The sequence below is a fragment of the Ceratotherium simum genome, chromosome 9 (genome assembly GCF_057802395.1).
Source record: "Ceratotherium simum simum isolate JZ-2026a chromosome 9, ASM5780239v1, whole genome shotgun sequence".
NCBI lineage: Eukaryota > Metazoa > Chordata > Mammalia > Perissodactyla > Rhinocerotidae > Ceratotherium > Ceratotherium simum.
This window is the reverse complement of record NC_141908.1, coordinates 78341563-78368106: the sequence shown is the minus strand read 5'-3', so window position 1 is coordinate 78368106 and position 26544 is coordinate 78341563. Positions and strand designations below refer to the sequence as shown.

Here is a 26544-nt window from a genome sequence, read left to right as displayed (position 1 = left end):
TGCAATAGATTAAAATGAAAAAGAAAATGGCAATGTAAAAGGGTTTCCTTTTTATCGTGCCAAAATACAAAATTGACCATTTTAACCATTTTCAAGTGTACATTTCAGTGGCATCAAGTACATTCACAATGTTGTGCAACCCTCACCACCTATCCATGTCCAGAACTCTTACATCATTTCATATGGAAATTCTATACCCATTAAATAACAACTCCCCATCCCTATCTCCCCCAGTCCTGGGTAATCTCTTTTACTTTGTCTCTATGAATTTTTCTATTCTAGGTACCTCGTAAGTGGAATCACATAATATTTGTCTTTGTGCGTGTGGCTTATTTCACTTAGCATAATGTTTTTAAAAAGCATCCATGCTGTAGCACGTATCAGAACTTCATTCCTTTTTTTTTTTGTGTGAGGAAGATCAGCCCTGAGCTAACATCCATGCCAATCCTCCTCTTTTTGCTGAGGAAGACCGGCTCTGAGCTAACATCTATTACCAATCCTCCTCCTTTTTTCTCCCCAAAGCCCCAGTAGTTAGTTGTATGTCATAGTTGCACATCCTTCTAGTTGCTGTATGTGGGACGCGGCCTCAGCATGGCCAGAGAAGCGGTGCATCAGTACGCGCCCAGGATCAGAACCCGGGCCGCCAGTAGCGGAGTGCACGCATTTAACCGCCAAGCCACGGGGCCAGCCCAGAACTTCATTCCTTTTTAAGCATGAATAATATTCCACCATATATATATAACACATTTTGTTTATCCCGTCATCTGTTAATGGTTATTTGGGTTGTTTCCACCTTTTGGCTACTGTGAATAATGCTACTATGAACAGAGATATATAAGTATCTGTTTGAGTATTTGCTTTCAATTCTTTTGGGTATATACCAAATGCAATTGCTGTTTAAAGAGACGTTTAAAATTGAAAATTGTTTAGACTTTGATGTTTCCAAAAATCATTTAACGACATGGGAGAATGACCTATTATAAAGACAAGTGAAAAAAGTAAAACACAACACAATATAGATCCCATTTACGGTTTTATCATTTTTCATGGCAAAAGACAAATTAATTGGTTTATATTAATAGTATAATTCACATTATCCCCAACTAGTCAAATTATGGGTATTTTTTCCTTTTTCTACTGTGCATTTTCCAATTTATTTACCTCACCTACTAAAGTTCCAGCTGATCTTTCTCTTCCTAACAGTACGAAAAAGCATGAGGAACAGACAAACAGATTAGACTTCGCACGTACTATACTTACAAATTGCCTGAACAATCATTGTGTCTACTTTATCAGCGCTAAATTTCAGTCTATATCGGGACAAGCTGGGGGGAAAGAGGAAAATAACAATTACCAAGACAGCATCTAGGAAAAGCATTTAATTAACACCTTAAAAACTTTTTTTTTACCCAAATCCCTCTCTTTGGAGTTACATTGTTTTGGTTTTTGTTTCTACATAGGAGAATCAGTTGAACAAGAATACAATATGCAAGATCAGAAAATACACACTTAAAAAGAAAATAATACTTCTGTCTTGCTATAAACTTTATTTCTGTAACATGAATTAATTTATGAATGACAAATAGGATAATGCAGTGTAGTACAAGTCATATTGGTTCATAAGCCTTTTGCAGCATATTAATGCTTTATACCAGCAGGTAAGAAAAAGTGCAGCAATGCAACACCCAAAAATAGCAAGCCGTGGCGGAACAATATTGTATATTAAGGGTTTCTTAATTTTGGCACTACAGTCATACACCACTTAATGACAGGGATACGTTCTGAGAAATGCGTCATTAGGCGAGTTTGTCGTTGTGCGAAGATCACAGAGCGTACTGACACAAACCTAGATGGTATAGCCTACTACACACCTAGGCTATATGGTACTAATCTTACGGAACCACTGTTGTACATGTGGTCCATCATTGTCTGAAACGTCATTATGTGGCACACGCATGTATTGACATTGTGGGCCTGATAATTCTTTGTTGGGGGGGTGCTATTCTGTGCACTGTACGATATTTAGCAATATGCCTGGCCTCTTTAGTGGCAGACCCCACTCCCAGTTGCAACAACCAAAAATATCTCTAGACATTGCCAAGTGTCCTCTAAGGAATATTTTTGATTACCCTTGACCGAGAATGACAGCTGTGCACAATGTCAATTACTCACAAGTTTGGATCTTGACTCAGTTTAGCTATTTCTCTTAGAAATGCTTATTACATGGGCCGGCCCCATGGCTTAGCAGTTAAGTGTATGCGCTCCGCTACTGGTGGCCTGGGTTTGGATCCTGGGCGTGCACTGACACACTGCTTCTCCGGCCTTGCTGAGGCCGTGTACCACATACAGCAACTAGAAGGATGTGCAACTATGACATACAACTACCTACTGCGGCTTTGGGGAAGAAAAAAAACGAGGAGGATTGGCAATAGATGTTAGCTCAGAGCCCATCTTCCTCAGCAACAAGAGGAGGATTAGCATGGATGTTAGCTCAGGGCTGATCTCCCTCACCAAAAAAAAAAAAAAATATATATATATATAAAAAAAAAGAAATGCTTATTACAAAAGTTCTTCCTGACTTTTGTGCATTTTGCTCATCTCTAACTCAGTACCTTTAACTCTTCCATCAACCTATGCTCAGGTTTTTTTTGTTGTTCAAAGGTACAGACCTTTGTTTACTGCAGTATTCCTTTACTATAAATTTAACGTCTTTTTTAACTGTGTTAATATTTCGGGGCATTAGTTTTTTTGTTTTGCTGAGGAAGATTAGCCCTGAACTAACATCTGTGCCCATCTTCCTCTATTTTTTGTATATGGGACGCCGCCACAGCATGGCTTGATAAGCAGTGCATAGGTCCACGCCCAGAATCCGCACCTGTGAACCCTGGGCCACTGAAGTGGAGCGCATGAACTTAACCACTACACCACTGGGCCAGCCCCTGGGGGGGGCCGGTTTACTGTTTTTGATAGTGCTCTGGTTACAAAGTTGCATCCGTTTTGAGTAGTCTACCCTTAATCCTATTTTTTTTTCATAAATCCTGTTATTTTAGTGCAATTTCACAGAATGGAAAGCTTTTCAGGAACACGGTATAGCAGAAATGTGTTCTAATGGACCTCTGGTTAAACATGATAGGTTAATGTGCTTCTCTTTACCTTATCATTATAAAAACTCAATAAAAATCACAGTAAAACAAGCAATGCAGACAAGTAAGACACAGGAGACTAGGGCTGGCCCCGTGGCATAGCGGTTAAGTGTGCGCACTCTGCTGTTGGCAGCCCTGGTTCGGATCCTGGGCGCGTACCGAGGCACCACTTGTCAAGCCATGCTGTGGCAGCATCCCATATAAAGTGGAGGAAGATGGCTAGAGATGTTAGCCCAGGGCCAGTCTTCCTCAGCAAAAAGAGGAGGATTGCGGGGCCGGCCTGGTGGCGCAAGCGGTTAAGTGCGTGTGCTCCACTGCGGCGGCCTGGGGTTCGCCGGTTCGGATCCCGGGCGCGCACCCACGCACTGCTTGGAAAGCCATGCTGTGGCGGCGTCCCATATCAGGTGGAAGAAGATGAGCACGGATGTTAGCCCAGGGCCAGTCTTCCTCAGCAAAAAAAAAAGAGGAGGATTGGCATGGATGTTAGCTCAGGGCTGATCTACCTCACGAAAAAAAAAAAAAAAGAGGAGACCATAATATGAGAAAATTTTGGGAGATGGCAAGTAGATGGAGGAGTAGCAAATGATTTCGCAGAGATAAAAGAAAAAAGAGGAAGCCCAACAATTGTGGGATCCAACACTAGCAGGGTAGAAAATGCCTATGATGATGTTTAGAGTCCAGGCAGTGGAGCCAGACTGCCTGGGTTCAAATCCTGGCTTCATCCCTTACCAGCTGCATTGACTTTGGGCATCAGTTTCCTCATCCGTAAAATGAGGATACTACTACTGTCTTCCGCATAAGATTGCTGTGAGGATTAAATCAGTATTTGTAACATGCTTTGAACAGTGTTATATAATAATTTATTAAATAAAAATAAGTCGACTTTATTTTCCAGTAAATCTCACCTGTGTGCCAATCCAAGACACATAGCTGCCATTTCGCGTGGTTCTACCCCAGGGATTAATCCATCCATCTGTGAACGGATTCCTCTCATAAGTTCGTTAACTACAGGACTATGGATACAACTGAGATTTAGCTTTTCCTATAAGAACAAGAACATCTGTATTAAATAAAGGAAAGTTTTCCTGAAATCATTTAAATAGCACTGATTTAAATATATACATTTCTCAGTTTCATAAAAAGCAGTTTCTAGTGTGTTTGTGGGAAGAACACTTGAATATTGGTGGAAACCAAAAGTGGTACAAAATTCCTGGAAGGCAGCTTGGCTACATGAATCAAAAGCCATAAAAAGATGAATACAACTTAACCTAGCAGCTTTGTTCTTTTTACTGGTTTGAGTGGTCATTTACTACCATACATTATTTAGCTTCTTTTTAAAATTATAAAAGTAATACACACACAAGATTTTCATCAATAGTACTATAGACAAGGGAAGTGAATGAAAAGCACAAGTTCTGAGCTTTGGATCCTTTTCCCTAAAGATAAGTAACTGTCAGCATCCCTTACTTACTTCCAAATATATACATATGTTGATGTATATGTCACAAACATACACAAATCTTTATAAACACAGCTTACACTTTTACACACCCCAAACAGGATAATAAATTTTGTTCTGCACATCTTCATTGTTTTTCACTCCTTCATACAAATCTACACAGTTCTAGTTTGCCAAATGCAAATAATGATAGGCATGCAAACTGTATATATTGTATGTTTAAGCAACAAATATTTAGTACCTATACAAGTCACATTCAGTCCAAGTCTTTTTTTTCTTTTGGTGAGGAAGATCAGCCCTGAGCTATGCCCATCCTCCTCTATTTTGTATATGGGATGCTGCCACAGCATGGCTTGATGAGTGGTGCATAGGTCCACGCGCAGATCTGAACCTGCAAACCCCAGGCCACCAAAGAAGAGTGCACGAACTTAACCACTACACCACCGGGCTGGCCCCATAAGTTTTTTAAATAGAGAAACTGAAAAGAAAAAATTAAAGATACCCATAATCCCACCACTCAGCAATTTGCCCTGCTGCAGGCCTTTCTGTATGTTTATTATGCCAAAATTTAATGTTTTTAACAGAAAAATATAAACTAAGATTTGTGGGCACTTCAAAGGATGAAGATAGAAATTGATATCATCATAGAAAACTTCATTAACTGACAGTATTAGAAATAATCTGGGCCGGCTCTGTGGCTTGGCGGTTAAGTGCGCGCGCTCTGATGCTGGCGGCCTGGGTTCGGATCCCGGGCGCGCCCCAAGGCACCACTTCTCCGTCCAGCGCGAGGCCGAGTCCCACGTACAGCAACTAGAAGGATGTGAACCTATGACATACAACTATCTGCTGGGGCTTTGGGGGGAAAAAAATGAATAAATAAAATCTTAAAAAAAAAAAAAAAAAAAAGAAATAATCTATTTAAACGAAATTCTTAAATTCACAATCCTGGCTTTAAAAACCCTCAAATCTCTTTAGCACTTTCCTACCTACAAAATAATATAATCCTTACTTCAAGAATCAGAGGTATGTTCATGAACATGATAATTAACCTGCCACTGTAATATCTACTGTAACTACTAAAGATCAAACTACATTGGCTCTCAAACTGCTCTGCTTTTGACGTTTGGGAGCCTGCTTTCTTTCTGCTTTCTACAGGCTTTCTTTCTACTCTCATGTTATGTTTAATCTCTAGCAACTCTATCCCCTACCAAAGTTTTCTAATAAACATATACACTAAAAAAAAAACACGTTATGACCCCATTCATGGAAAAAAAAAAGTGGCTAAACAAAAACATGGCAGGATATACATAAAGTGTTAACAGATTATCTCTGGGTGGCAGGGTGAAAGCTAATTTTTACCATTTTTTGGTGTATTTGTATTTTCTAGAATGAACAGGCATTACTTATACATGCTTAGTCCTCATAATCATATTGGAAATCAATTATGATGTAGCCTAGGGGAAAAAAGATCACGTTTGAGAACTTAGAACAACTCATTACAAAAGCTAGGCTTTGTCGTCACTGTGCTGTATGGTGAGCTCTCATTAGCAGGCATGAGAGAAAATCATAACTTTACCTTTATGACCCCTCCTAGTTTAGCATCAGCTACAGCCAGGGGTTCATGTGCTTCTTTTACTATTTTCTTCAGAACTTTCTTAAGTTGCTTATTGATTTTGCCCTCCATCAGAGCTGTGAATGCTTTTCAGGAAAAAGAAAGACAAAAGAGTTAACTCTCAAATTTTTAACTGTAAGAGCTTAAGATTTTATTTAAATTTAAAAAATAAAGCAAAATAAACACTTCCTTTCAAAAGGGCTGAACTTAATATTACTTCTGAAATGAAATGATAAACATAAAAATGTTTTACAAGTTACACATTTCACAATCTCATCTGATCTTCCCACTCTCAATTCTGCTCCAGAATCAGGAATTAAACCAGAGCCAGCATTCCTTTCCCTACGCCACATGAATCTTCTCTTGAACTCAGAGCTAGAATCATAAAATGTTAGAAACATCTATTTTGGAATGACAAATAGATTCGCATTCCTTTCCCTACGCCACATGAATCTTCTCTTGAACTCAGAGCTAGAATCATAAAATGTTAGAAACATCTATTTTGGAATGACAAATAGATTCACTCTCCTATGTCATTACAGACAGACTGGCCCGATGCTCTGGATGTGAAATACTCTAATCTCCTGTCAAGACTCTGGTAAATAAGAGTGTATTCATTTTGAAGGTTCTGCTGCAGTATAAGCATGTCTGAGTGGAGGCCCTATCTTTGCTAATCCCTAATCCAGATGTGGCATCACGCCTCTGCTTATAAACCTACAGTGACGGAGAACTTACTACTGAAGGCAGCCCATTCGATTTTGGGACAGCTTTCATTTTTGGCAAGTTCTGTATCTGCCACTTTATAACTCTGACCCTTCCTTAGGCCTACACTTAGATCTTCTGGACCCACATGGACTAATACCTCTTCTGATATTTGTCTGGGTTTTGGCTGAATTTAAAATGTTTGGCAGGAAGGAAGTGTGCACAATTTCTAAGGCCAGGCAGTCTGTGCTTCATCAGCCAGGTACTTGCTCTTCCTTCCTGATCAACATCTACATCCATCTGAATTACAAGTCCCTTTCACGTTACCTGGGAAGATGAAAGGTGAGGACAAAAACTATTTGGTGACCACACAGCTCTTACAGAGGTCTCTACATTCTAACAAGCTAAGATTCAAGCTACTTTTGCTGGGTTCTAACCTTTTACATATTGTACAACACTGACTCCTTATAATCAACTTTTCTATTAAGAGTTGTATTCTTTCAAGTTTTTAATCTTTTATAATTAAAAAATTTTATTCAACTTCCTGCTTCTAGTTTTCAATCTTCTATATCATCTACTTTTATACTTTAACCTAGTGTTCTCCTTTATTTAAAATTTCTTTAAAAATGTCTACTCTACATCTATTCTAACATTTAAAAAATTTACCTTCCCTTTATCAAAAGGCTTGTTACTCTTCCTAATATGTACTTTTAGAAGATGGTGTACAGAGACGGTGACAGGGCCAAGGGAAAGCTGAATCCTTCCTCTTCTTATCTTCTCTACTGGCCACTGTCCAGCACCCCCTAGCAGTCTTTCCACTTCATCCAAATGTAGGCTGGCCCCAAATTTTACTGTGGCTATTTGAAGACTTGCACCTTGAAAATCTGACCAAGAATAAAAATAAACCTGTCCATGCAAATGGTATATTTAAATTTCTGGGACCAATATAAATTCTTGACAGCATACCCCATCAGACTCTTTCTTAGGCTATGGGTTTTAAATGCATACTCTGACATCTACAACCACTCAGTTTTGGTTCTGTCATCTCAAAACTGCCTTATAACAGGGAATGGGAAGCTAATTCTCAGGAAGGACTCCTCTCTCTTAATAAGGTGATGTTCAACTTGCTGGTAAAAATAGATGGGAAAAGGCACTGTAGAGGTTTCTATGACCAGATTCCTGACAGAGCTCACTACTTTCATTCATTTACCCCAAAATATTCATGTGCTAGAATCTAGGGATTTAACAGTGACCCACAACATAGTCTCTGCCCTCAGGGAACTTAGATTGGGGGGGAGGGGTCAGGGTTTGACTTTAAATTCTCACCTAGTCTGGCATTTTCCCCATTTATCTAACATTATTTTAAAGAACACCAAAACCTCACTAGGAAAGTGAGATGCCTCTCAAGCCTCAGTTTATCATCTGTAAATCAGTGATTTTATCTACCTCATAGGATTATTTCAAGGATTAAATAATTTTGAAGTGATGAGTACAAAATCTGACAATCATTATGTGATCAATATATTAACTATTAATAGTAAAACCCTGTTTCATGTCTGGGTAGAGGTGGGATCTATCCATTTAACAGTTTAATAAAAACTGGTCAGAAATATCCCCAAAAGATTAGAGGTTATATGCAAAAGGAATTCAAAAGACGCCACTTGGGATCTGGACTGCAGCTCTTTTCAACTCCAGGAGGAGCTGTTCAAATCAGTCTATGTGAATAATGCCTCCCAGAATTGGAGAATGGCTAACACAGTCTTGCTTGGGATTTTACCAAAATTCTACCCATATTTAATTTAAAGCTGTGATGAACAGAATTATCTTTAAAAAAAATCTCCAGGCAAAAATTACCATAGTTGTGCTTTATGGCTCTATGAGGCTCTAATTATTGATGCACTGATGAAGCAGCCTTAGAACTACCTTTAAAAATTAAAAAAACTGGCCCCATTGTTGGGTCCTCCCTCAGTTTATCCCTCTGCCAAGGTTGGGGTGGCTCATTAATATCTCAGCATATTCAGTTACATACCTAATTTTCACAAGAGAACTATACCGTTCTCCTGTGGCTGATCAACAAAATTATCTGTCTGTCAAATTCTTGCCTAATTTTAAGCCATATTCTTCCTTATGGTCCTTCATTTTGAAATTATACCACCAAGCTGATTTGAGACAGAATTTAAGCAATTGAAAAATTAATGATTAGAGTTTTATATCTTGTCTTCTTTTTCTCCCTAACATTAAAAAAATCTTATAAGACCAAGTGCCTACTGAAGCCAAGACTAGTTAATAAACTCTATTACTGTACATCTGTTATTGCATGAGCACTAAAGTATACGAGTCATCTATTCTTCTAAATCGTTCAAAATCATGCCCCCTTTAGATAAGTAACTCATATGTCTCTCTATAGTTTTCCTTTTTTTTTCCCTAAACCCGAAAAATGGTCATTTCTTTCTTTCTTTTTTTTTTTGCTGGGAAAGATTCTCTATGAACTAACATCTATTGCCAATCCTTCTCTCTCTTTTTTTCCCTCTCCTCCCCAAAGCCCCAGTACATAGCTGTATATTCTAGTTGTAAGTCCTTTTAGTTCTTCTATGTGAGCCGCTACCAGAGCATGACTACTGACAGACGAGTGGTGTGGTTCTGTGCCCAGGAACCAAACCCGGGCCACCGAAGTGAAGCACACCACACTTTTAACCACTAGGCCATCAGGGCTGGCTCAGTACACCTCTCTATAGTTTTCGTATTAGAACATACACACACAAAAAACCCCCTCTATTAGTTTTCCTAAAATCTCTAGTAATATTGTGCTTTTTTGAAAAATGTATACCCCTGGAGAGCCGCTTTATTATTATTTCAACTGTGAATCCTGGCTAGTCTCAACTTTACTCTTGGATTAACATGATCAGAGAGCTGTGTACTTGACCACATTACCTTGGTCCCTTGTAGAACAGCTTTTACTGAATTGTGCTTCAGCATTATGCTGTTGGTTTCCACAGGGAGATCAACTTAACCACTTCTGATCTCTCATCACATGGGGGGAAAAATCAGCCCTATGGTGAAAAAAGCTAACTCAATGTTGTCTCAGTGGTAGTGACGAATGAGTTAGATCACTTAAATTCAGTTCCAAAAAGAATGCATCATTGACAACATTGAATAAAGTTAACTCAGGCAACTGAAGCAAACAATCTTTTAATAAGGATAACAAATTGCCGAGATTAAAAACAAAAAAGCTAGTCTTCGACTTTACCTGCTAACGCTTCTGCCGTATCCTGAAATTTCTCAAAATGTTTTAGCTTTACTCTAGAGACAAAAGCAAAACAAAAAACACGTTATGAGGGTCCATTGATTCTGCAAAGCCACATATTTAGGAAAGAGGTGTTGGACTGTTTCCAAATCATACACCAATAAAAGAAACTTTCCTGTTATTGGGTACCAGGGTGCAAAGTTAGATATTCTTCACAAAATGAACAGTTTCTCTAAATGTTAGGCTAGTAATGTTTGCACTATTACAGAGAAGGTTATGGCTCTGAAGGAAACTTAGAACAGCAGCAAAGAAGTTTGCTATCACATGTAAACCACAAGAAAGATGCTGAAGCTTCAACAAAACCTCTGCTGCTTAAAGCTGGACACAGATGCCTTTTACTATAAAGCATAGAAGTGGCCTAAGAAAAGGTTTAATAGTCCCTCTTTGGTCAGGAATCTCATGACACTGATATGTTCATCTAGCACCAATGCCATTAATGAACAGCTTATCGTCAGATCTGATTCCTCGTACCCTTACTTTACCCCCTTCCTCCCCAAATGCTACGTGCAGGATAACATCATTTTATATCAAAACAAATACATACAGTCAATTCATTGTTGCCTCAGTGGTAGTGACGAATTTTGAGTTAGATCACTTAGATTCAGTTCCAACAAGAATACATCATTGACAACAATGAATCAGGTTAACTCAGCAACCCAAAGCCCCTTAAAAAGGAGAAACAGTCTTCTATTGTGTCTAAAATAGTGTTATCTTAAGCAAGGTTTTCTTACCTGGTCAGGGAACACCCTGGGGTCCCTTAAATATGCACTTAATACAAAGATTTACGGAAAAAACAATGATTTCACCTTATTCCATCTCAACCCACCCCCATTTCCATCTTTCTGAAGCGGCATTTGTTCCTATCTCTCTATACTCACATAAATGCACATACAGATGTACAAGAACACTGCCAAGTGGGATCACATTATACAAATTACTCTGAAGCATGGTCTTCTCAGTATATCATGGACCTTTCTCCAGGTCAACAAGAGATCTATAGATATACTACAATTTATTCAACAATTCCACTACTGATGGACATTTAAGCTGTTTCAAATTTTGGGTTTTTGCCACCACAAATGCTGCAACTCTGTATTTTCTCTGTTTAGTATGTATGACATTTCTTTGGGTTCAACACATTTATTTATTTATTTGTTTGTTTGTTTGTTTGAGGAAGATCAGCCCTGAGCTAACATCCGATGCCAATCCTCATCGTTTTGCTGAGGAAGATTGCCCCTGGGCTAACATCCGTGCCCATCTTCCTCTACTTGATATGGGAAACCACCACAGCATAGCTTGACAAGTGGTGTGTGAGTGTGCGCCCGGGGTTCCGAACCTGCGAACCCCGGGCTGCTGCAGCAGAGTGCACACACTTAACCGCTATGCCACCAGGCCGGGCCCCAACACTTTTCAGAAGCTTAAGTAGTTTCCTTCTATTCTTATGAATTTTTATTAGCACTAGCAGACGAATTATCAAATGCCCTTTGGCATCCAAGGACACAATCTAAATCCACATGTATTAAGAGATAAGTCAGGTCCTTCCTAGGACCACATTCACCAAATGGGCTATTTCACAAGGTGATTCACAGATGGTGAAATAGCCATCTTGACTCTACCTTGAGGAAAAGCCAGCTCTCTCTCCCACCACATATTCCTTAAGCAGGGCATCAAAGGTATACTTTATTTTCTCATCCAGAGACCTTGATGAAGTCAGGTACACCTTTTCAGGAGTTACTACCTAGTTATTTTATTACTCCAGAAGGAGCTAGGAAGTAGAAGTCATAAAGAATAAATTATGAATTAAGTTCAAAAACATTTGAATACCACTAACTTAGAGAAACTAAAAGTTAAATCAATCAGCAACCCATGCTTTTGATAATTATTACTTTTAACAGAAATTTATTTCAAATATCTTGCAAAATAGTAATTTTGGGGTACTGTCCAATCTAGTCTGCAACTAATACAAATTAGTTGAGATGGCCTATGCGCCAAATAAGGAACCTAATAATTAGGCTCATACCAATATTACTGCTGATATAGATTTCAAAACAAAAAGTTATGAACTTAACATTATATGAATTAGGAAGGGAAAAAAATGTAAAAACAAAAACACCCTAAATGTTAACTGCTAAATTCTTAGTTTCAAGATGACTTACATTTTATTCGCTTTCTCTGGAGTTTCAAATTCTTTCCACAAACTATCAACCTCCTGAAGTTTCTTCTCATTCAAAACCTGTAATAGACATTTAAATAATTTTCTTTAAAATTATTATGCACAGCTTAGGCATACATAGCTACCCTCTTCAAGTACAACTGTACACATAAAATGAGGGTGGTGGAAGCTATTTTTTTCTCTGAAATAACGAACCAGTTTTCTTACCCCGCATAATTTTGTGGTCAAATTAGTAGCTCAAGCAGCCCATTTAATAACTGGATGGAATTCAGATCTAGTTGGGGTCTTTGTTGAAAACTTTTTATTTTTAAAGAGACCCTAACCCCTTCACAAAGCAAATCATATTCACAGAACATCAAAAGACTTTATTTGCCTACTTTCTATAGAACAAATTTTGTTATTTACTGCTATGATCATCCTCACATAAAAGTATTACGGATTTCTCTAAAACTAAGATACCATCAATTGTAAGACACATCTAGAAGTAAGAAATTTTAAAATGCAAAGGAAAAAAAGGGGCACTTTTAATCTACGAAACACAATCACTAACATTTAGGTATAAACTTCAAGACTTTTTGACTGTCTATGCAACATTTTATTTACGCAGACTTTTAGGAATCATACCACGCATTTAACATATCATGGATGTAATACTGGGTTTTAACAACCTAGAACTGCACTGTATGAATATACCATCATTTATGCCCTTATTGATAAACATTTAGGTTATTTCTAAATTTTTCTCATCCTTAAAAAACATATTTTTGGAGTTATACATGTTGTATTTCTATAGGACAAATTACTGGAAGCGGAGTTAATGGACCATATAGGAAATGCATATTTTATGTTGACAGATGTTACCAAACTGCCTTCAAGAGATTCTATTAGTTTCACTTAAATCAAGAGTGAACAAAAGTTCTTATTTCCCTACACCCTCACCAATACTCTGTGATGTCAACTGCTCAAGTATAAGATAGGGTAGGATCAATTCCAAAATGCATCTTCCCCCATATTTAATGTCCTTGAAACTGGAATGTCTTACAACTGATGGCAGTTCAGTTTAATTAGCAGTGTAAAATAATGATGTATTAAATTTGGTGAAATATAGTATGTTTAGATATTTATGCATGTACTTTTATGGGGAAAATCAGCTGATAAATTAAAAACTATATCTCACAGATAAACAACATGTTATCAAATCTATAATATCACAGAATATTTACACAGTAAGACTTATTACCCAATTATAATCTAGTACATATTTTTGTGATAAAACACTAAGACATATGATATTGCAAGTTGCACAACACCTTTAATTTGTCAGATGAGTCTAGCAACATGATTTGTTGTGTTGTTTAAATTTAATCCCAGGGGCCGGCCCTGGGGCATAGCGGTTAAGTGCTCGTGTTCTGCTGCAGGTGGCCGGGGTTTGGATCCCAGGCACGCACCAATGCACCACTTGTCAGACCATGCTGTGGCGGCGTCCCATATAAAGTGGAGGAAGATGGGCACAGATGTTAGCTCAGGGCCAGTCTTCCTCAGCAAAAAGAGGAGGATTGGCATGGAGGTTAGCTCAGGGCTGATCTTCCTCACAAAAAAATAAAAAAATAAATAAATAATTATTTAATCCCAGACACAGCTGAACTAGATATATTTACAGAACTTGAAAAGCTGGTCAAAATAAATCAAACTGGAAAAACTTAGCCATCAGAGTAATACAACACTAAATGATTGCAAAGCATAGTGTTTGTACTGAAAAATCACAAGCCACTAACAGTTCTATTTTGCTTATCATGAAAACTTTAGAATCCAGACATTCCACCAAATCTCACGAATGCACTGAAATATTAATTCAAAGTTATTTTTTGTTACAGGAATTTCACAGAAGAGTCCTGACTTTTGGAAATAGTTTGCTCAAAGAATCCAGCTAACCACCCAAATTCACTGATTGTTCAGAGGATATGTACGAAATAGGGGATATGACTCATGAGTAAAATTCACATTTTCTCTAGTCAAAAAGCAAGCATAGTTGAAGATAACAATTGGGTAACAAAATTGGCATATTTAAGAGAGATTATCAGAAATCTTAAAGTAAAAAAGGAAATGTAATGAAATCATGTTGATTCACGACCACTCAGAGGTCTCCAAAGACTTTGTTATGGCAAACAAAACCTTGGCTAATATATGTTCCCAATCGTCCTACAACATATTGAAGCGAAGTTCAAGATAAAGAACTGTCTACATTACTAATAAAGACAGTCTGAACATGTAGAACTAGAGATAATTGCTCTATTTTCTGTTATACATTTATCTCAAATTTTTAATCATTCATTTTCAGACAGAAGAATCTGAAACATTTGTATACAAAATTCATTTTTGGTTTTATCATTTTGGATTAAAATGGAATAATTTCCACTTCCAAAAAGAAATAGTGTATAGCTATCGTTACCATTAAAATGTTCAGCACTACTGTTACATTGTTTGCTAGTTTTAAAACCAGTCTTTATATTTAACAGACATATATTTTATAATCTTTATACTTACAGATAAAATTAAATGTTCAGGATTTGCTTCAAAACAATACAGTGGCACAGGGGAATGGGAAAGAGAGGACACAAAATGAGCCTGTCAAAGCTGAGTGATGGGGTAGGGTACATGAAGTTCACTGTAATCTTCTACTTGGCTGCTTGAAATTTTTCACAATAAAAAATAAAAAACACAAACGCATTTCACAGCATGCCAGATCTACCCAGAGCACCCTCCTCTATTCCAGACAGGAATGAGTTTATAAGTAGAAAAGGGTGCACTGTATCAAAAAGTATCTTCTCTAATTTTCACTTTTTTATTGGTTATTGTGGGATTTTCTATATTTTATTTAAAAATTCAATGCTAACTTTTTTAGGTTTACTTCACAGACAAAAATGGGTAATACCGTTTTATGAAATTTGTTTGAGTTGTACACGATTGTACAGGATGACTTGAATAGTTGCAAATGCAAATTATTCAAAAAGGAAGGAACTGATAAATGCAACATAGATTAGCTTCAAAAACAAGCTAACTGAAAAAAGCCAGACACAAAAAACTATAACATTACTTCATTTACATGAAATTTCTAGAAAAGACAAAATTATACAGACAGAAAGTGGCTGCCTAGACCTGGGACTGACTTGCAAATGGGCACAAGGTAATTCTGGGATGAAGTATTCTAATAGTGGATTGTAGAAGTGTTTGCACAACTGTATAAATTTTACTAAAACATATCAAACTGCACATTTACAATAGGTGAGTTAGACAGTACGTACACCCAATAAAGTTGGAAAAAATATACTGCTCAGTAATCATGTTATATATGAACTCTGGTATACACATAAAAAAAATCTCTTCCCCAAGGCTTTGAGGAAACGGAAGAACACACAACACTACGCTACAAAGCTGCACTGTACGATGTGACTAAAATTTAAATGAACTAAAACTAAAAAAATTCATCTCCACAGCTTTACTAGCCACATTTCAAGGGTGAAATAGCTATATGTGGCTAGTAGCTACCACATTGGGCAGCACAGCTACAAAAGGTCTGGGATGAGTAAGACTAAGGATGTCTTTAGTCTTAGTCTGTGTGCCATGTGACATGAGGGACACAGGTTGAGTTTTTGCAATATTCTAGAAATAACAATAACAGTTCTTTTACATACTGTCTTTGCAGTCATATATAACCTTGTTAACAAGCAATAAGTTTTTGAAGATATTTAATTCTTGTTGAAGCACTCTGTACATATGGCTATGCGTATACTGGGCCATGATATAAAATGTATTTCTTTTTTTTTAAATAATTTTATTTATTTATTTTTTCCCCCAAAGCCCCAGTAGATAGTTGTATGTCATAGTTGCACTTCCTTCTAGTTGCTGTATGTGGGACGCGGCCTCAGCATGGCCGGAGAAGCGGTGCGTCAGTGTGCCCAGGATCTGAACCCGGGCTGCCAGCAGTGGAGCGCGCGCACTTAACCGCTAAGCCACGGGGCCAGCCCTAAAATGTATTTCTTACTGTGAACTGAGGCCAAAAAAGTTTGAAAAAAACTTCTTAAAGCATTCTCATTAAAGCATGAATTTTATGCAACCAATATAATTTTATACCACAGCATTTTAAAAGATTATGGGAAAAGCACCTTGTACTGTATATCTACTTTTCTATACATGTAATTCGCATACCATAATATTCACTCTTTTACAGTGTACAACTTACTTTTTTTTGGGGAGGAAAATCAGCCCTGAGCTAACATCCATGCCAATCCTCCTCGTTTCGCTGAGGAAGACCGGCCCTGAGCTAACATCCGGGCCGATCTTCCTCTACTTTATGTGGGACGCCTCCACAGCATGGCCTGACAAGCAGTGCATCGGTGCACGCCCTGGATCCGAACCGAAGAACCCCAGGATGCCTCAGCAGAGCTCGAGCATTTCACCGCTTGCGCCACCGGGCCGGCCCCTACAACTTACCTTTTAGTATATTTTCACAAAACTGTGCAATCATCACTAATTCCAGAACATTTGGTATGTTGATTTTATTCAGAAAGAATCAATAACTACTATTAATTGCAAGTACTTATAAATGAATCAATATTTCAATATATTCAAGCCTTTAGTTATTTCTCTAATATTAAGTTACATAAACCATAAACCACAATTTAACTGTAACTTGCAGATAAATGACATTAAAAACTGCAGTTCGCCGGTTTGGATCCCGGGCGCGCACTGATGCACTGCTTGGCAAGCCATGCTGTGGCTGCGTCCCATATAAAGTGGAGGAAGATGGGCAAGGATGTTAGCCCAGGGCCAGTCTTCCTCAGCAAAAAATGAGGAGGATTGGCAGATGTTAGCACAAGGCTGATTTTCCTCACAAAAAAAAAAAGAAAGAAAACTCAAGACTTATTTTTATGGAGCAGAATATTCCTCATTAACAGAAATCAACAATTCATCAAGAGACACGGTTGAATATTTTACGACCCAGGTCTATAAACCATACAATTGCTGGGCCGGCCCTGTGGCTTAGCAGTTAAGTGTGCACGCTCCGCTACTGGCAGCCCGGGTTCGGACCGGGCGCGCACCTACGCACCGCTGCTCCGGCCATGCTGACGCCGTGTCCCACATACAGCAACTAGAAGCATGTGCAACTATAAACCATACAATTGCTCAGCCAACTCCTTCCCACCATCAGAGGCAACCATGGATGGTGCGGAGTCGCTCCTCTCCCTCTAAGCACCCACTTCAGGACAGTATACACAATATCAATTTAGATGAATTCATCCACCGATATGATGCAAAATATGACAGATCACGTTGGCTAAGAGAATTTGGGGACAGGACCAGAACTCTACTTAAGAATTTAGAGGGGCCGGCCCCGTGGCTTAGTGGTTAAGCGCGCGCGCTCCGCTGCTGGCAGCACAGGTTTGGATCCCGGGTGCGCACCGACGCACCGCTTCTCCAGCTATGCTGAGGCCGCGTCCCACATACAGCAACTAGAAGGATGTGCAGCTATGACATACAACTATCTACTGGGGCTTTGGGGGCAAAAAAAGGAGGAGGATTGGCAATAGATGTTAGCTCAGAGCCGGTCTTCCCCAGCAAAAAGAGGAGGATTAGCATGGATGTTAGCTCAGGGCTGATCTTCCTCACACACACACACGCACACACAAAAAGAATTTAGAAAAGACTGCAAAAAAGGTGAGGACAAGTAAAATAGACACGTTCCTGGGCTCTAAAGCCCTTAAAATTCCTTTAAAACTGCTAAGTCGGCAATTACAGACAACTTCAATGAGAGAAAAAATAAGCAAAGTCAGCTTTTGATTTTAATTATTATTTTACTAGTTTTCTTAAAAATAACAAGTATTTAACGTAACAAGTGTAAACAGAAGTATATTTTCAAATATCAGAAGAGAAACTTGGGGAATAAAATGAAAAGCTCCGCCAAATCATTTTCGTATGTACCCTTCCAGACTTTCTGCACCCATACCATATACATAGTTTTTTGACTCACAACTAGAATCACATTATACATATTTATCTAGCATTTGTTGCCTTATCAGCAGATACACGAAAAATTTGTTGTTCGTTGCTATATTTGTAGAGCTCAGAAGAGCGCCTGGCACGTGGACGGCACTCAATTTACCTCCTCCGTCCTGACATCTCAATAGCATCCCACTACACGAATGTCCCATTATTCAATCATTTTCGTGCTCATAAACTTGTAAATTAATTCCAAACTTTCCCTGTTAAAACAACCAAATTCCATACAGATTATCACCAGCCCAGATTTCTCCGCTAGGCTTCAAACATGAAATGACAATCGCGTTTCCACGTCTAAGACATCGCAAGCTTCACAGAGCCCCAACCGGATCTGTTTAGTAAACCCCGTCCTCCCCGCAAACCCCAGCAACTTTGTTTCTCCTCTCTTCCCTACCATCCCGCACCCACTTACTTATACCAAACCCCACACTCTTCAATCCATCAGCCAAATACTGCAGTCCTACCTTCAAAATTTCTCCCGATATTTCCTTCCCTCCACACCAACCTTAATCCAAGCAATTTCATCTTGTCTAGATTAACGCAAAAGTATCTTTGCTTCCTTTCTTGCCCGCCCCCGCCCCCGTAATCTACTCTCCACACAGCAAAGCAACTTTATTAAAAGACACAATCAGACCAGGCCATTCCTCTCCTTAAAATCTTTCAAGCATCCCTCAAAACACTCAGAATAAAGTCCAAATTTATCCTAACCTGTATAATTCTAATGCGGCTCCTGTCCACCTGCCTAACCCGGCCAAACCCTCTCACACGAAACCCGGCGCGGCCACGTGTTCACCGAAACACGCGCCGCCCAGGCCCAGAGCCTTCCCTCCCTCTCGAGCAGGGGGACATGAAAGGCACCCACGCGACCCTGAGCAGCGTCGTCCTCTCCTCACGCCTTGCCCTCTCCTCGCCCGCCCAACATCCGCCTTCCCCTCCGACCGCTCAACCTCCCCCCTACCTTAAAGATGGCGTAGCCCACAGACGTTTCAAACAGCACCAACATGCTGAGGCCGGGTCCGGGCGCGGCGCGGCCTGCCGCGAGCTCTAACACCAGGAAAAAAAGACCAAACCTGCGGCCCGCAAGGCCGCGCCTGACCAAGCACAAACTCGCTCGCCTTCCTGCAAAAGAACCCAGACCACGTTGCCGGAACGTTCCACACCGCAAGGTGCGTGGAACGCGCGGAACGCGCTTCTCCTTCTCCAAGGCTTCTGGGATATAACGTCACTTCCGACAGATGACGTGCGGCAGAGCGAGCCATCGCTTCCGGTTTGTTCCCGCCACACGGTGACCACGAAAATATCGCGAGACGTGTTAAGGACTGAGCCGACCTTTTAGGCGGCTAGGCCGCACGGAAGTCTAAAGGGGAAAAACTTGGCTTTTTATTATTATTTTTTTGAACTCCCATACATGATATATTTTACCTATACAGAAATGCGGAGTTGTCTCGTCTGCTAGCCTCAGGCGTCTGGAATTTGGGAAATGCTAGCCGCCAGAATTTACTCCGGGGATAGCCATGCTTTGCAGTGAAGTCCTCAGAATGACACCATGACTGTCACTGTATATTGGAGCACTCTGGCTCTTCTCTCCTCTCTGGCCAAACTGATTTTTAGCACGGATGTCTTTCAAATATATGTAGGTCTCTCCCGTTTTTGCTACAGTGACTCTAGGGCATGCATTTAGACTTTAGGTCCTTGTCTTACTGTAATTTGCTTTTCTAGGACCCTTCAGTGTGATTCTTTCAATAGCTCAGTTGGTAGAGCGGAGGACTGTAGTGGGTATAGGATCCTTCAGTCTCATGCCGGATTTAAAGACCTCAATTATTCCACAAGTCTGGCTTCCAATAGGAGTAAAATTTCCTTCCTTACTTCCCAAGCTCTATATGCAGATTGCCTGTAAACATTAAGCTGCAACCTGCTGAAAGTTGTGGAACGCTAAGTAACTTGATTTTCTCAAGCAGTTCTGCAACTTGGGATCAAGAGGAATCAAAATCCTGGACTGAATAAGTGAAAAGATGAAAGTGGGGGAAAGTTAAAGGATAGGGGAATCTAGGGGACAGACAAGAGCATGATTGATTATAGCCATAGGATCCACTGTGGTCAGGGAAGCAAGAGAAACCAAAATGGCTTGGTGAGTGAAGTGGAGGCACTCTGTTTATGGTTTATATTCACGAGATTTTTTTGTCTAGTCTCCTTAACAGAAGTGCCATCTGCGAGAGAGTGCAATCTATATCTTACACATAATCGTATCCGTATAGGGCATCACCTTGTGCTAGTCATGAAGTAGGATCTCATTAAATGAATGAATGTTTGCAGGAAGTAAAATTCTTTTCCTTACATCTAAAGCTTGCATCTTTTACCCAAAGAGAAATGAAACCACTGATTCAATGAGAAACCTCTTTACTGTGGCATCTCCTAGAAGTTATCTTTGCACATTGCCATTTATATAATCAGCTCGGTGATGCATTAGTCAGGGGTTCAGAGCTGACTCTGACTTTGGATGTGGCTTTTGGCCAAATACAGTAATTGTCTGAAAATTCCCTGTTGCAAGAGAAAAGTAAGCGATTCAATACTTTATTAAACAAAGTACTAGGTCAAGGGGAGATAGCACAAAGAAGTATGAGGAGGAGAACATGAGAGAGTATAGATAACCCAGAAGAGGGCTTATAATTTTAGTAGTGGCTTAACATGGTGAAGTGACAAAGACAAGGAATGTAGTTCTTCCATTCTCTCCCCACCACCTAACCCCATCCCTGACCCAGCTAAAATATAAGCTCCATGCAAGTTCATTGCTGGATCCCCAGTTCTAGGCTGGTATCTGGCGCATGCTAAGGACCCCATAAATATGAATAGTGAATGAGTAAATGAATGATTAGAATGAATGAATGATGGAACTAAATTATTTCACAGTGCTGGTAGAGGCCCCAGGTACTTTTTGAGACCTACTGATATTAGCAAAAGATATCCTCTTGCTCAGAGACCACTCATGTGCCTTGTAACAGGAAGGAGATGTTCTGGATGTTTCATGTAGTCCATGTAGTGAACATGTTTCATGTAGTCAACAGATATTTGAGTGTCTACTCTCTGCCAGGCATTCTTACAGGCACTAAGGACATAGCAGTGAACAAAACATGGAAAAAACCTCTGTACTTCATGGAGAAGGGGAAACAGAAAATAAATATCTAGTATATTAGATAATACTAAATGCTACAGAGAAAAATAAGGCTGGATAGGGGAATAAGATGTTCCAGGATGGTCAGGAAAGGTCTCATTGAGAAGGTGACATTTGAGTAAATAACTTTAGGCAGCCAGCCATGAAACTATCTAGAGAGAACGAATTTCAGGCAAAGAGAACTGTGTATTCAAAGACACCAGGGCAGGAGTGTTCTCAGAACAGTAGGACCAGTATTGAAATGACTGTAAATGACCCCCATTTTAAATTAATGAATTAACTTCCCCCCCGCCAAAGCCCCAGTAGATAGTTGTACATCATAGCTGCACATCCTTCTAGTTGCTGTATATGGGACGCGGCCTCAGCATGGCCGGAGAAGCGGTGCGTCAATGCTCGCCCGGGATCTGAACCCGGGCCGCCAGCAGCGGAGCGTGCGCACTTAACCGCTAAGCCATGGGGCCGGCCCAATGAATTAACATTTTTATCGCTGTAACAACTAGTATAACCAGCCCTGGTGGTCTAACGGTTAAGATCCAGCACTCCCACCGCAGTGGCCCAGGTTCGTTCCCGTCAGGAAACCTCACCATTCGTCTGTCGGGTGTTATACTGTGGTGGCTGTGTGTTGCTATGATACTGAAAGCTCTGCCAGCAGTATTTCAGATCCCAGCAGGGTTACCCATGGCGGGCAGGTTTCAGTGGACAGACTAGGAAGAAGGACCTGGCCACCTACTTCCGAAAAAATTGGCCATGAAAACCCTGTGAGTAGCAGTGGAGCATTGTCTGATAGAGCACCAGAAGGGGAGAGGATGGCACAAGAAGACGGGGCAGGGCTCTGCTCTGCTGGTCACGGGGTGGCTAGGAGTTGGAATCCACTCGAAGACACTAACAAGGAAACAACTAGTATGTTTGTTTGTTTTCAGTGCTCATCATGTGATGTCATCTTCGCAACAAACTTAGGCAGTAGGTGCTCTTATTTTTACATCATTTTCCTTCTCAGAGAAGTGAAGCAACTGTCTTGACATGAGTGCAGCCATATTTGGCCGTTCCATTAACCTACAGCCACTGGCACACAAAGAAATATAAAGCTGCTTTCTGTGTGGTGGGAGCTGACCTTTTTCCCAGGAAGTGGCCTTTCTCCCACGGAGATAGTTGCAATTTGTAAGAATTTCAAGGTCGTTTGGGTGTCACGGCCTGGGGCAGACTGGCCATCTGTGCCGGGCTGGGAAGACACCAAGGGAAAACAATGCACGTACACAACTGCCGGGCTGGGACGATAGCCAGGAGGCTCAGTGCACATACGCCACTGACAACCATTTGTGCATGGGAACACTGAATGCTTGCTCTGTAAACTCTGTAACTGCTTATATAAACTGCTGGAAACCAAGGCCTGGTGAGAGTCTCACCTGTGGAAGGGACACCTTGCCCAGGATGTGTGATTCCCGTCCAGCTGTGTCAATTGAAGGGACTCTCCCCGGCAGTGGGGCGTGGATGTTGTGAGTAACCAACCGATCTGACGTGTTCTCTTTTCGGTCAACCTGGTGTTTCTCTTTCTGGTTGATTTGTGTCATTTCCCTTCAGTCAATGTGGATGTTTTCCTTTTCCAGTTGAGCTGGTGTTTTTCCCTCTTAATATTTGACCTATTCCAATCTGTTTGCGGACTATCACCTTTACTATCCTCTATATAATAAAATATACCTTCAGTCCATTTGTTTGGAGTGGAAAGTTTCTTTTATATCTCCAATCGAATACCCGAACCTCTCGTAACAGCAACCCAAGATCACACAGCCTCCTGCACTCTTTCCTTTAGGAGTCCCCAGAGGATGAACCACGCGGATTGTTCCTATCATACAATTGTTGAGCTGCTGCCTATGGCTCTGTATTCCCTTGCTCTGGTGTTGGCTAGTATTGCGGTCTTTCTGCTCTGTTGACTGCTGCCACTTTATTGAACAAAGGTGCTGCACACGCCATTTCCCACCTTCTGTAGACTACCACCTTCAGGGGTTCGGGTCCCTCTCCAGATAGCAGGGAGGCAGCTTTTGTGCCCCCTAACCTGTGACACATATTTTTCCTTTGGTAAAGCCCTTTCCTTCCAGAGACCATCAGTGCCTGGAGGAAAGAGAGACAGTTAGGACATGGGTTGGAAACAGGCTCACACCTCCCACCATCTGTTCTAACAGCCATGCTTCTGCTCAGTCTGGCTCATGCAACTAGACACATCATGATTTTCTCTCATGACCCTGTTGTTGCTCTCTCCAGTCTGGCATTTTCTGAGGACGTCCTGCCATCAGATCAGGACCTGAATGAATCTCAATGTCTTTCCCTCAGTTTACCCTGTGGGCCCTATGTGAATTGAGAGCATCTACGTCAATGGAATTCCTGACTATTTCAGTTAAAAATTCTCCTGAACATTGAGACATAAAAGTTTGGAGGCTAGTCCACCCAGAAAACCAGCGATGATCTGGTTCTGGTGAGCTGTGTCACCGAACCCTACAAAGCAGCCCAAGAAAGTCTCATCTGTGACCAGCTAAAATACAGTCGCACCCATTCATCTCTTTCTCGTGAGCTTGGACAAAATGAGCCATTCCCTCTAAACTAATCAACTCTGGATGCATGGTCAAAATTTGTAAAGCTGAGGTCCAGACCCTGAACTACATCATGGTATGGGCCTGAACAAATTATTAGCTGGTCTCTCTCTTTGACATTACCATCTCTTCTCTAACTTCAACATTCTTTAATATCTTTTTTCAAAAATAAGCTCTCTGCATGTTAAACGATTATAAAATATGAAAGGATAGCCTATTCGTTTATATGCCTACTACATACTAGACCCTATACTTTGTTCTGGTCCTTCAAAGACATGCAATACATAATTCTTGCCCTCAAGAAGCTAATGATTGGTGGAGAAAGCAGACTAGTACAACACAATTACAATACCACAGAAGTAAGCAGGAGTCCAAATGTCAGCTTCCCTTCTTACAATTTATGGATCTTTGGGTCCTTGGGTAAATGATTGAACTTCTTTGGTACTTTTTTTTTTTAATTTTTTTTCCCCCAAAGCCCCAGTAGATAGTTGTATGTCATAGTTGCACAGCCTTCTAGTTGCTGTATGTGGGATGCGGCCTCAGCATGGCCGGAGAAGCGGTGTGTCGGTGCGCGCCCGGGATCCAAACCCAGGCCGCCAGCAGCGGAGCGCGCGCACTTAACTGCTAAGCCATGGGGCCAGCCCCTTTGGTACTTTCTTTGTGTGTAAAATAAGAGTAACATCTACCTCACAGAGTTATTGTGACTATTAAACAAGATAATATTTTTATTTGACATAACTTAAGTGCTCAGTAAATGGCAACCATTACTATGTAATTAAATTAAGACAATAATTCAAATAGATCAGAGGAAGGGCATATCAAGAAGAAAACTAAAGAAATGTTCAACAAAATTGACACTGACTGCTTCCACTAAGGATAAAAATACATTCACATCCTACAGATTACAAACACACACACATGCCACTTTGCACCCTGAGAAAACAAAAACAAAACACAACAAAAAAATTTAGTTCTAGATTCCAAATTAAATGAAACTTCGAGCCTTCCTGTAAATTACTGACTCTCAAACAAAAACAACTCTCTTTGACTTTTGCAATGCTAATATCTGAGGATTTGGGGAATGCTTTACAGATAAGATAATCATGTGAGAAAATTGCTATTTTTTCCTCTATTAACAGATTGTTAACTTGGTAACTTTGAGTATTTTCCTTTTAATACACGTTTTGTTCATTTGTTCTGTTTTGTTTTGTGGTGAGTAAGGCTTTTAAATACTGGCCTCCTTCATAACTTTCTTGGCAAGTAAATTTTTTTTCTATATACCTTTCTCTTTTAGTCTTCTTTTGGTAGTTTTAGAGATTCCACTGAAAAGTTGGGTGGATTTTGTCTATCAGATTTGAGCAGACTACATTGCCAGAGAACGGTACCATGTGGGCTATTTCCACCCACAAATAATCTTCCTGGCTCCTGAGTTCACTCTCATGTGGCAGTAGAGCTTTACTGTGATGAAACCTCTTTCTGTGTTTCTGGTTCTATGTTTCTAGCTAATGGACAAGTCTGGATGTAGTTCTGGTTTTGATTTGTGTGCAACTGCTGGTGGCAGAAACATGGAATCTGGCATTTATGTATCTGTTTTTTTGTTTATGATACAACCATTTGGTCTCTGCCAGATGGCAGACAGACACAGGGAATCTTGTCATGGTTGGGTAGCAGAAGTCAGAGTATCTGTCCTTTTATGTGTGTTTTTTTGATTATTTGTTGATTTGTCTTTCTGTTTGTTTGTTCTGGCACTCTATGTTATTTGTCTTATCTGTGGGTCATTATGAGTTAAATAACTAAAAATATTTTATGTATCTGTGAACAGAAAACAGCTCTTTGAGATCTGGAACTGCTATAACCAATTGGTTTTTTTTTTCCCCAACCCTTGGCTAAAGTTGGCAAACTGTGGCTGGTTTTCTGTTTGTGTAGAAATGAAAATTTTTTTTCCCTCTCTGCAAAAGAAAGGTAGCTAACCTTTATAATTGTTCATTTATATTTCTGTATCTGTGCTACCCACCCTTCTCTGAAAACGATTGGAGATTAATTGGTCATAAAAATGTGTCATTTGTATGCAATCAGAAAGACCACTATCAAAGGGGAGAAAAGGTATACAATGAAAGAAAAAATTGAAATTCTTTTCATACGATGTATGGGAAATAATTTGATCTTGCCCAAAGAGTGGTCTGGCCTTTGCCCTTGGCTTCTGGGAGGTAATCTGTATCATACCTGATAGGAGTGTCTTTGTTTGGGGGGGGTTGGTGATGCCACAAAGACCAACTGTGTGACCAACTGGAGACTGAGTTCAACCATATGGGCAATCAATCAATCAATCAATCATGCCTATGT

General features: G+C 40.0%; 1 protein-coding gene and 2 non-coding genes across 8 annotated transcripts in view; all 3 read right to left on the bottom strand.

Annotated features, from left to right (window-relative positions):
* The window catches only part of NOP58 (NOP58 ribonucleoprotein), a 29308-nt gene extending 9661 nt beyond the window's left edge, over positions 1-19647 (bottom strand). Inside the window, exons 1-6 of one of the 6 annotated variants that reach the window (XM_087435624.1) lie at positions 19409-19647; positions 12377-12453; positions 10164-10216; positions 6179-6300; positions 4049-4185; positions 1261-1325 (exon numbers count right to left, since the gene is read on the bottom strand). In XM_087435624.1, coding sequence (XP_087291750.1) covers positions 1261-1325; positions 4049-4185; positions 6179-6300; positions 10164-10216; positions 12377-12453; positions 19409-19453 — 499 coding nt within the window. In that variant the 5' untranslated portion in view covers positions 19454-19647. Of the gene's footprint in view, positions 1-1260; positions 1326-4048; positions 4186-6178; positions 6301-9847; positions 10027-10163; positions 10217-12376; positions 12454-19408 lie in introns of those variants that run through there. The other 5 variants (XM_004426804.3, XM_087435628.1, XM_087435626.1 and 2 more) reach the window with 5 other exon arrangements.
* Positions 9986-10070, bottom strand: LOC147916353 (small nucleolar RNA SNORD70). Its single transcript, XR_015553306.1, has one exon. It is a non-coding gene; the product is annotated as a small nucleolar RNA SNORD70 (small nucleolar RNA).
* On the bottom strand, positions 10771-10858 carry LOC147916352 (small nucleolar RNA SNORD70). The gene has a single exon (XR_015553304.1). It is a non-coding gene; the product is annotated as a small nucleolar RNA SNORD70 (small nucleolar RNA).
* Positions 19648-26544: the final 6897 nt, after the last annotated feature.